General features: G+C 35.8%; 1 protein-coding gene across 1 annotated transcript; it reads right to left on the bottom strand.

Moving 5' to 3' along the window:
• Window positions 1-7,283: 7,283 nt before the first annotated feature.
• On the bottom strand, window positions 7,284-7,860 carry LOC121437335 (peptidyl-prolyl cis-trans isomerase A). The gene has a single exon (XM_041637207.1). The coding sequence runs from the start codon at window positions 7,821-7,823 to the stop codon at window positions 7,329-7,331; it is 495 nt and encodes a 164-aa protein (XP_041493141.1). The 5' UTR covers window positions 7,824-7,860; the 3' UTR covers window positions 7,284-7,328.
• Between the last annotated feature and the right edge of the window lie 4,185 nt (window positions 7,861-12,045).

Raw genomic sequence — 12,045 nt, 5'->3', positions numbered from 1 at the left:
CTGCCCTTGCCCAAAGCTCGGGAACTGGGTGCCAGCGCTCAGAGCGCAGACACGGGGGCACGGTGCATGGAAGGGAGGCACAGAGTTAGTGCTGAGCTCTCACAGCCTGGAACTAGGACAGGAAGGCCCCTGTTTGCATTTGTCTTTGCTAGCTGGGCCAGAGCAGTGTGCAGGCCATGCTCTCCATAGTTTGGTGGTACCGCTGGACATGAGCATTGGTGGTGCTTGTGGTCGCTGACAACTTTACCTGCAACACAGATTCCCAGGTGCCCTCCATTGCAGTCCCTGTGAGACCACTGCATCCACAGGCTTGGTTTGCTAGGAGCTTAGGCAGAAAGCTTCACACTCTTTCTACTATCCTTGATTCCCTTTCCCTGAGCCCTGGAAAGGACCTGTGGTACTGTGCAGCTTTTACTTCTCTGAGCCCAGGAGCAGCACTAAAAGGGCTACAGTTCCATGTGGCTTTAGCCTTCAGGCTTTCCCAGACAATATGCTCCACACTCCTTTCACTCACTCTCCAGCACCAAAAACGTGGGGATGGAGTAGAATATTTACAATATGCACACACTTTTAAAATATCTGCATTTGTTTTTTATCCACCACAGCTTCTTTGGTTTTCAAAATATACACAAGTAAATGTAGAGACAACTGTATACTCTTCCTTTGGCCCATATATATAATTTTTATATATAATTTTTACTCTCAAATTATCCACCATGCCTTTACTTCACTTTTTCCCCAAGTTTACCCTTTTTAGCATGTTATTCACCTTCAGTGTGTTATTCCTGTGCAGTGTCCATCATGTGCTCCACCTATACCACTGGCCACATGTCTCTGAAAATGCAAATACATCCTGAGCCAGGCACATGTAAGAATGCAAAATGACAAGTGTCAGCTAGTGACAGCCTTGCAGCTTGGATTAGAAAGAGAGCTTTATAAACCTTGAATGATTTTCAAAAATTATTGAGAGATATCTAGTGGCTACAGCCCTTTTTAAAGTTGTTTGCGAATGACCTTGAGGCCCTCACTGAGATTCTTATGGGAAGTTGTCATCCCAGTTCCCCAAGACATCTTATAGATGCTGGTAGACAGATACGGAACAGGTGAAATATGCAATACAAAATCATCAGGTATATTACATTAATAATGATCAAGTTTGGCAGGAATGCATTTTACCTACAAAACTTACCCCTATTGCATTATTATGGCAAAATGGTCCTCTTTTATGGCTACATCTGCCTGTTTCATGAATCAAGATATTAAACACTTATTTTGAAGCAGGAGCTTGTTTAGTACAAAAAATCTGGATGAAAGATAGGCAATACTTTGGTAGAGAACCTAATGTGATCAGTGTTTGTTTTAGTAAACAATATAATTTATATGTTATTTCAAAATAATAATTCTTGGCGATTGTGTTTGCTCAGTATTTAGGCCAAATTCATAATCATTTTTTCCAGGTGATATATTGCTACATTTTACACAAGTACATTCCTTTATTTTTTCTAAAATTGTAAATATCCCTTAAAGGATGCTATGTTAATTTTACATATGGTTCTTGCAATGGAAGGGCAGCATATGTTGCTGATGTTTAAGGATACATAGTGCAAACAAACCTGGCTTCAGCTCAAATAGTTCACCTGTCAGCTATTAATGTGGTATTCCAGATTTTTGTACATAATGCATTTAATTTATATGCTGATAGTCATTACATATTTGAAGCTCTTCCAGTCATAGAGACTGTCCCCTGCATTGTAACTAGCAATAGTCAAGTTAAAATACTGTCCCAGCCAATTCAAGATGCCATCATCAAAAAAAAATTCCTATGCTTTGTGGGTCATATTAGAGCACATTTAAATCTTCCTGGCCTACTGACTAAAGGTAATGTTTTAGCTAATAAATTTTCTCAGTTGATTGCTTTATCTCAAGTTGCACATGCTCAGCAATCACATGCTTTACACCATCAAAATAGTAAAAGTTTAAGAAAACAATTTTGATTAACAAGAGAAATCACTCATCATATTGTTAAGCAATGTGATATACACGCACAATATTTACCTATACTTCATCTGAGAGTAAACCCTTGAGACCTGCTTCCTAATAAGTTATAGTAAATGGATGTTGCTCATACTGCAGAATTTGGCAAACTAAGATATGTGCATGTGAAGGTCGGTACATATTCAGGGCTCTTGATGGCCACTACACAGACTGGAGAAGCTACCAAGAATGTGATAACTCATTGCTTAAAGTGTTTTTCATATATGGGAATTCCTAAAATTATAAATCCAGATAATGGATCTGGATACATCAATAGAAGATTTCAGCAACTTTGTTCCTTATAATCTCAAAGGACAAGGAATTGTGGAACATGCCCAGGGATCCTTGAAAATACAATTTCAAAAGACAAAAAAAGGGAGAGCTGTACCCTCAGTTGTCACACAATGCCTTAAATTATGACCTTTGGTCCTAAATTTCCTGAATGTGGATGTTCAAGAACAATCTGCTGCAGATAGATTTTGGCATGATGACTCAAGAGTGACTTTTATTAAAGCAGAATGGAAAGACCCTTTCATTGGATTATGGAAAGGACCCAAAACTTATTGAGGGCATTTTTCTGTATTTTTTTTCACAGGAGGAGAATGAAGCTCAATGGCTCCATAAACTCTTGGTGTGGGGTGAAACAGAGGAGTATCAGCCCTGATACCACCATAGTAGCTGATGATTTCTCAGAGGCGGAGTTAGAGTAAGAGATTGCTGATAGACCTTCTACACAGATTTTTAGACCTTAGTGAGTCCTACTTATTCTGAAACTGGCCCAAAAATGCTGATTCAATATTTTGTCATGTATCTACAAAATATATTAGGATGCAGAAGCTATATTTGCCAGTATGGTGTTCAATCCGCTTTTGAAATAGAAGACCTGAGAACTGAAACCTCAGTTATTTACCCTCTGGTTTAAAGAGACTTGTGAATACAATGGAAGACTATTATGGAGGAAATGTGAGACTAAAGGCTCTTTTCAGATGATGAGGCAGAGTGACTTTTGTTGTTACGCAGAGACTGGTACAGTTCAAATATATTGTTTGGAAGTTGGTAGCAGCAATGTAATTGCATTATAGGAGAAGATAATGACATAGCTCATCAATCCAGAAACCTTTTCTTTTTGTTTATTAAAACAACATTATGAGAATTGTAATTTGACAAATTGTATGTTTCTTGTTAATTTTCATAGTAGAATTATGGTATTGACCTATTAATTTTTGTAACTACTTTGATTCACTATGAAGATGTTACTGATTAGAAAAAGGTTAGAGTTTATCTAAGAAAAAATGACATTATAACAAGTTCTTATGTCTGGTACATTGAATAAGAAAAAATTTGGATATTGATGCAACTAAAACTGCTAAAAAACTACATTCTAGACCAGCTTAAAAAAGACCATTCCATCTTGGTCATTCACTACTTCTTTATTAGGAGGTTTTGCGGCCATAAGAGCATGCGTATCTCAAAGCATTATCTGCTTGCCTATGATTATATAATTTTTTTTTGTAAACTCAATGGAAAGTTGCTCATAGATACACAACATCTAGCTACAAATTCTCTCTTAACCATTTAAAATGAGAGGACATTAGTCAGTGATGGGTAAAATCTTTTTCCCTTCAGAAATCCTAAGGCAGCATGTGCATGACAGAATGTATGTACCAATGACAGGTAATTCTGGAAGGTGGAAGAAGACAATCTAAGGCAGGCACAGTTATCTATCCTGTAGCAGAACAGGCTTTAATAAATAAATTTAAAATTAGGGAATATGTGGAGCCCATAGAAGTGGATCCATTCTACTTTGACTGAAGGTTCAAGAGTTTAGGCTTATTCTTTCTTCTTCAATGTTATTGACAGGAGGTTTGAGTTAAGATGTGGCTACTAACAGAATGTGGTTACCTGGAGTTTGGAGCATTAAGGTGGTAACGACTTTGTTGGTTCCTTGTTTGTCTCATAGTAAATGAGTCTTGCCTTCCCCCCCCCCTTTGATTTGGGTATTTAAAGCACATGAAAAATAAACACAGGTGGTTTCAATATTCACTGTGGTGCCTTCGTGACACTATCTTGTGTCTCTATTATTTCTTTTGTGTCTCAATTTTTTTTTGCTGTGATCCAATTTTTTTATATTTAAATTTATTTATTTATTAAGGATTTCTGCCTCGTCCCCTCAACCGCTTCCCATTTCCCTCCCCCTCCCCCGATCAAGTCCCTCTCCCTCATCTGCTCGAAGAGCAATCAGGGTTCCCTGACCTGTGGGAAGCCCAAGGACTGCCCACCTCTATCCAGGTCTCATAAGGTGAGCATCCAAACTGCCTAGGCTCCCACAAAGCCAGTACGTGCAGTAGGATCAAAAACCCACTGCAATTGTTCTTGAATTCTCAGTATTCCTCATTGTCCGCTATGTTCAGCTAGTCCGGATTTATCCCATGCTTTTTCAGACCTAGGCCAGCTGGCCTTGGTGAGTTCCCAATAGAACATCCCCATTGTCTTAGTGTGTGGGTGCACCCCTTGTGGTCCTGAGTTCCTTGCTCGTGCTCCGTCTCCTTCTGCTCCTGATTTGGACCTTGAGATTTCTGTCCGGTGCTCCCATGTGGGTCTCTGTCTCTGTCTCCTTTCATCGCCTAATGAAGGTTAATATTCATGAGGATGCCTATGTGTTTGTCTTTGGATTCACCTTCTTATTTAGCTTCTCAAATTTTTTGAGCAAACATTTTTAATCCACATGCTTCTATGCTGGACCATGACAATCTGTGGGTATAAGGACAAGTTTTCAGAAAGTAGTTAAGGAATTGCTGCTTTAATAAAATGTGATTGTAAATTGTCTTCCAAGGTCCATGATTTCACTAGTTCCGGGTAATTGACTTGCTTTTCAATATTTGGCATGATTTTCCTTTTGTTAACGTGTCTTTAGTCCAGTTAGAGATCTGAGGCCTCAACCCTACACTAAGAAATACAAAAACCTAAAATGCTGGGAATATGATAAATAGTCATTCCCTGGGAGAGGCACCCTGATTGGTTATTCAACACCAAATCATCAGGTCTGAAATCATACATACAGATATCACTATACAGACTTAACAGGCTACATTTAGGAACAAGAGTCAATGAAAAAGGCATGTAAGAAAAGTCAATGACAATGATGACACATGAATTTGAAAGAGGATGGAAAGGGTAATTGGAAGGGTTTTAAGAGTAGAAGGAAAAGGAGAAATGATATACTTATAATTTTAAAAATAAAGGAAAAATAGGATAAGAATAAAGGGAAAGAATTATTACTTACAATTATAATCTGTGTGCCTTGTGAAATCACTATAAAATAAGACCTTAGCAACATAATATTTTCAATATGTGTAAATATGGAGAGAAAACCATCATATACTGCTGAGGCCTTATTTTAAGTATATGTATAGTCAAATATTTATGTGTGTATAAATAGTCACATAGAATCCTAAGAAGTCAATCATAAATTTCACCTGATCTCATTGCTAATCAGAACAAATTGTATCTATTAAACACAAAGATGATAACTAGAAAATTTATTAGAATTTGAAGCTCTATATTGTATCTGAGTTGGTAGCAAAATGACAAAAACTCCTTTTAATTGACTTTAAAATAATAGGGAACAAGTGTCTATAATTTTGTCTATGGTTTCATTTAAATCATCTATAACACTAATACCTTTAGATCTATTTTTATCATTTCAATGGAAAACTACACATGATAAATATCCTTTAACAGATTCTTTTCTGGGTGTCATCCATATCAACAAGTACAATTTTCTACTTTTCAAGCCTTAAGATTATTTTTGTACTTTCTTTATTTCATGATAAGTGCAGTCCACAACAGAAAATCAATACAAATTGCACAAAATTATCAAAACAGTATAGTCTGTGTCCTTGAAGATTTTATGATCCTAGGATAAGTGATTCACAAAGATAATGGAAGTACAAATTAGGATTGATTCATGTTTACTTATAAAAAATATACTACTTTCATACTTTAAATAATAATTTGTAATGATTTTTTGGCATGTTATAATTTTGAGATTTTGATATTTCATATTGTCTAATTTTTTCCTGACTATTAAGTAATATTTGGCTTGCAATTTGAAAACATATATATAGAAAATATGATGGTAGATCCTTGTACTGGAGATGGAGAGCTGGGAGAACTGAAATGTATCACTGTAGTATACAATTTACATTTATATGCCATTAATAAGTTAATGTGATGACTATAATCAATAACATTGTGTACTATAAACAAGAGAGTAGAATCCAAGTGTTAAAGCATTAGAAAGGCATGGTTATATGAAGATATGAGTGTGTTAATGTGGTTGACTATGATAATAAATGTATTATAAATATGTATGTTAAAACAATGTTGAATAGCACAATTCTGTAAAATTATTAAATATGCTGCAACATACATGCACTTATATAAAAATTCAAAGAAGTATAAAATGATAACTCCAAATTTTTGCATTCTACACAATTTTCTTGATATATCCATCTAAAATTGTCAGTAGCAGTGGTAGTTGAGGCCTGAGAAAAGCAATAGAAGTGAATCTTATTGTGATTAAATCATTAAATATTTTGAATTTATGAACATCAATATCTCAGTTATGACAGTGTTCTGGTCTTATACTTCTGCAAGGTGGAGTAGTTTTTTTTCAAAATTTTGAAGTGTTTGTGTATGAAGTGTATACTGAATTATTCTGCATTATTTACAATTACCACATAGGACTTTAAAATTTTCCACAATTAAAATTTATCTACAACAAAAGAAATCATCTATATGCTTAGCAATATTTAAATATATACATAAATTCATAACTAATTATGCTTCAAACTTTAAAATTTTCATTTTCCCTATATTCATAAATATATGTTTGAAAATAATTTATGATTGTTCTAAAGTTTTCATTACATTTTTCTCTGGAAGAAAACATAACTAAGAAAGAATTTTTAATTATAATAAAAATCAAAAATATCATATTTTAAATAGTGATTCTAAGATCAGATAATCTGAAAGTTAAATGTATTTATATTTTATTGTCATATATCAGAAAGAACATAATCTTTTTTTTATTCTTACTTAGTTTTTATTCATAATCATAAACTTAACTCTGCAATCCAGCTAGACTTGAAGGGGAATGAGGAAAATATGGAACCCAAAGAACTTCAGTGAGAGCAGAGATTACAGGGTACTGCAGGCAGATGGGGCTGGGGTGCTCTCCTGAGCTACAGAAGGAATGGTCTGGTGGGTAAGAAGCCCGCAAGTCAAAAGAATTAGAGTTGTCCACAGTCGGAAATGGTGATCTTCTTGCTGGTCTTGCCATTCCTGGACCCAAAACGCTCCATGGCTTCCACAATGTTCATGCCTTCTTTCACCTTCCCAAAGACCACATGTTTGCCATCCAGCCACTCAGTCTTGGTGGTGCAGATAAAAAACTGGGAACCATTTGTGTTTGGTCCAGCATTTGCCATGGACAAGATGCCAGGACCTGTATGCTTCAGGATGAAGTTCTCATCCTCAAATTTTTCTCCGTAGATGGATCTGCCGCCAGTGCCATTATGGCGTGTGAAGTCACCACCCTGGCACATGAATCCAGGAATAATCCTGTGAAAGGAAGAACCCTTATATCCAAATCCTTTCTCTCCAGTGCTCAGAGCACGAAAGTTTTCTGCTGTCTTTGGAACTTTGTCTGCAAACAGCTCGAAGGAGACGCGGCCCAAGGGCTCGCCATCGGCCGCGATGTCGAAGAACACGGTGGGGTTGACCATGGCTGCAGCAAGCGGTGAAAGGGGACAGCGGCGTCTGCAAAGCGCAGAAAGAACATAATCTTATTTCTGAGAAAAATAGAGTTATCATTAAGAAAACTTTTTGAAACATGCAAATATAAAAGTTATCTGCATTTCTATGGAAATGCAAAACACAAAAATTATATACCTGGAATTTTATAACTTGTAACTAGATAGATCAGTGTTATAGATTAAATTTCACATGTTGAAGTGCTTTTTCTAGCCATGTCAACAGTCACCTCCCACATTCTGAGTCCAAAAATAATCAACACTCTAATTCCTTTAACAACAAATCAAATTGACTTCAAACAAGAAAGAACTACTCAAATCTTCTTGGCACCTGGTAGAACCCAGTCCCTGAATCAGTTTTTGTCTAAACAATAACTCACATATTAAAGAAAAATGGTTACAGGAGAAGAACTGCTTTTATTTTCCCTGCAGGAGCACACTCCTTTAGTTCTTCCAAATAATTCAATAAAAACCCATGCATGTACAATGTAGTAGGCCCACTTCACTCTAGTCCCATAAATGACTCTCTACTTATGCTAAAAATGTGATAATAGTCAAATCAGTTGCAGATGCCAATTTGAAATAGCATGGGTCCATAAGAATTATCTTCAAACCAGTGCTCCCTCAGTTTCTACTAAGCTGCATTCTCAGATGGACAATTCTTAATTCTGAAAGTAATATCCCTTAAATATTAAGAAATTCACAAAGCTGTTAAGTAGAGAACAAGCAGAATGATTATTGTCTTGTCTACAAACAGCCATTCAGTCATCCATAGTGAGGACTTATGACGAAAGGCAAAAATATGTAAGTAATGTAATATATTATAGATCCACAGAGAAGTGAAATTAAATCTAATCTCGTCAAGCATGAAAGGTCACACTTGGTGTGACTCTATTTATATAAAGCTTACAGAACAGGCAGAGTTATATATCTAAATCAATGATTCCTACCCTTCCTTGTGTTGTGACACTTTAGTACAGCACCTCATGCTATGGTAACTCCAGCCCATATAATTATTTTCATAGCTACTTTATAAATGTAATTTTTCAACTGTTATGAATCATAATATAAATATTTGTGTTTTACAATTGTCATAGATGACCCATATGAAAGGGTCATTTGACCTCCATAGGGTTGTGACACACAGATTGGGGACCAATGATCTAAAGGGCAGAAAATGATTACAAAATTCCTTTCGACTGTAAGGAGCAAGGTTAGGAACTAGGTGGAGGAAGTAGTTACATATTGTAAATATACTAAATGCTATTCATCATTCATTTTTAAGAAATGGATTTTGATTTATTATTTTCATCTAAAAAATCAAGAACAAAATTCTGAATAATGGCAGTCTATGTTCTTAGGAAGATTTTATTACTTTTTTTCTACTGTAAGCTTTCTCATAGTAGACACTGGAGTAATATTTCCAGTCTCATAGTCCTTCCTCTAAAAGATTTTTTAGCTGATGTTTGTTATTAAGTAAATGCTTGGTGAGGCCAATGAAAAAGTACATGCTGTGCTTGGGAATGTAAGAAACAGAATTCAGACATAGGTCTGAATATATTTCATGATCAACATAGAAAAACAGGTGAAAAGAAAGGAGGTTAATGTCTTCTTGTAAGTGTTACACTAAAGAAACAATTAAATATTGTGAAACATGGGAGAATAAAAGAAAATGAACTTCAGTGAGGGAATAAAATAGAAGTTAGAAGATGAAAAAAGATGTTTATGGCAGGAAAAAGTGTAAGCACAAAAGGGATAGAATTATTGAGGGTTTATTCTTCTCTGTCTATAAGCAAAAGAAAATAATAGATCTCAATCAAGGGCAACCCTTGTAAATGTTTGAATTGCGAATTCTTAGTATTATCTTCAGAAGTGCATCCTAAGCTATCAAGCCCAATGCAATAACTAAAAACTTGTTTTCTGTCATTAATTAAAACTACTAAAATAAGTAAAAGTGTATTAATAAATGTATTAAAGTTGGATCATTTCAACATTTTTATTTCTAACAAAATTAAAGTAGTGCCTACTAGAATGTTATAAGAATCTTTTCAAAGGCCTAAAGAAGAGAACTGGTCAAAATCGAAAGCTTTGTTGCCTCCTACAATATTATTTGGTGGTCTGAATTTTCTTCTTCATATACCACATAAGCATTTCCTTGAAATTGGAGAGTTTTGAATTATGATGCTTGAATGATGTTATTTTCAAATATCAAAGAATGGTGCTCCATTAGGTTGTCAAACCTGATTTTGTGTGAGTTTTATCTTCACTACACTGCTTTAAAATAGTAGAGTTATATCATATAGCTGCCAATAAAAGGTGATTTCACAAGAAAAGCATTTTCCACTTGAGTCTTCTGCATACTATGGAAAAATATGCAGACTGGAATGACAGTATAGTTTAAAAGAAGGGTTATGGCATTTAGAGAAAGTGTAGGTAGAATTTAGTCATTATGTGACCTTGCAAACATTCCTTATTTTTTTGTTCTAATAGCTTATAAAAACTGAGAGAAAGCCGATAAATATCTTGTTAAATTTCACATTTTAAAGCATTAAGTATATTTCTGTATTGTTGATGCTCATTAGTTACTATATGCTTCTTAATTAATAAGAATTCAATAAGTCAATATTATCACTACATAGGACATATCATGCCTGCAGGAACTCATTGAAAGTTAAAAGCATCTAAAACATAGCTGGTAGCAAGTTAGAAATGCAAAATGTTTCTAATCCACTTATACTGTTAATTGAACCCACAATACAAAAACATTAGGTCATGCTTGGTAGAAAACAAAATAGAAATGAAAACTGCTGATTCAGTCTTCCTTCTTGGATGCCCTGGATATTCTCTGCCATAACAAAATCTTTACCCAGCTGTACTATTTCCAAAAATTGAAAGTGTTGTGAGAATAAAATATTAATATATCCTTCTGAAGCAGATAGAATCTTGTTAACTAGGTCTTTGTTGAAATATTTTTAAGTGCCTGATACAATGATGTCACAGAGCTTTAAAACCAGAATAAAATCATTAATGGGGAGTTCTTTTTGCATAAGTTAGAACTGATCTGAATTGAAAATGACTAACAAAATCTAGCTGCATCAGTTCCTTCATCCAAGCCTGAAGCATGGGGGTAGATTTAGAGTTTCAGAGCTTGATGCAAGTTTTTAAATACACTTTTTACATTACTTTATGGAATTTAGATAGTAAACATTGGCAATACAATAGTTAATGCATAAAACAACTTAATGATTTTAGACAGACTTCCTTTGGATTCTGTTTTAGACATTGATAACAAAGATCACCAGGATCTAACATCAGGTTTCCCCTTGTTTAGAATCATAATTCCCATAAAACTGTATAAAAATACAAACACACTTTAATGCTTCCCCCAATGGTACAGGGGTATTCTTTTTATTAAATTGGCAAAATCATTCACTAAGTACTTCATTGTTGGGGTACACACCAAAGAATTAAGAAAAAAAATTATTTTTTTCCATTCAAAAATTTACACTTCCTCCCCTCCTCCCATTCCCCTCCTGCACCCCCACTCAACCCCCTCCCTCCCTCTCCCTCTCCTTTAGAGAGGGCAGGTAACCCTGCCCTGTGGGAAGTCCAAGGCCCTCCCCCCCACATCTAGGCTTAGAAAGCTTTGCATCCAAATAGACTAGGGTCCCAAAAAGCCAGTACATGCAGTAAAAACATGTCCCAGTGCCTTTATCAATGGCTTCTCAGTCAGCCCCCATTGTCAGCCACTGATGGAGGAAGGTCATTGGCTAATAAAGGAACTTCCTTGGCCAATTTTATTGGTTAGAAGATAGGTGGGAGGAGTAAACAGAACAGAACGCTGGGAGGAAGAGGAAGTGAGCTCAGACTCCACAGCTCTTCTCTTGGGAGCAGACGCCTCAGAGAGACACCATGCTCCACTCTCCCAGACAGATGCAATGAAGCTCCGACCCAGGATGGACATAGGCTAGAATCTTCCCGGTAAGCGCATCTAGGGGCGCTACACAGATGATTAGAAATGGGCTAAATTAATATGTGAGAATTAGCCTAGAAGAGGCTAGATAGAAATGGGCCAACCAGTGATTAAATGAATACAGTTTGTGTGTTGTTATTTCGGAGCATAAGCTAGCCATTTGGGCAGCCGGGGTGCTGGGGACACAGCCCCGCCGCTCTCATTACTACAAGCCACATTCAG

Source organism: Microtus oregoni, unplaced genomic scaffold (genome assembly GCF_018167655.1).
Source record: "Microtus oregoni isolate MIOR12 unplaced genomic scaffold, Mior012 000052F_000, whole genome shotgun sequence".
Lineage (NCBI taxonomy): Eukaryota > Metazoa > Chordata > Mammalia > Rodentia > Cricetidae > Microtus > Microtus oregoni.
This window is presented reverse-complemented; position numbering and strand designations above follow the sequence as displayed.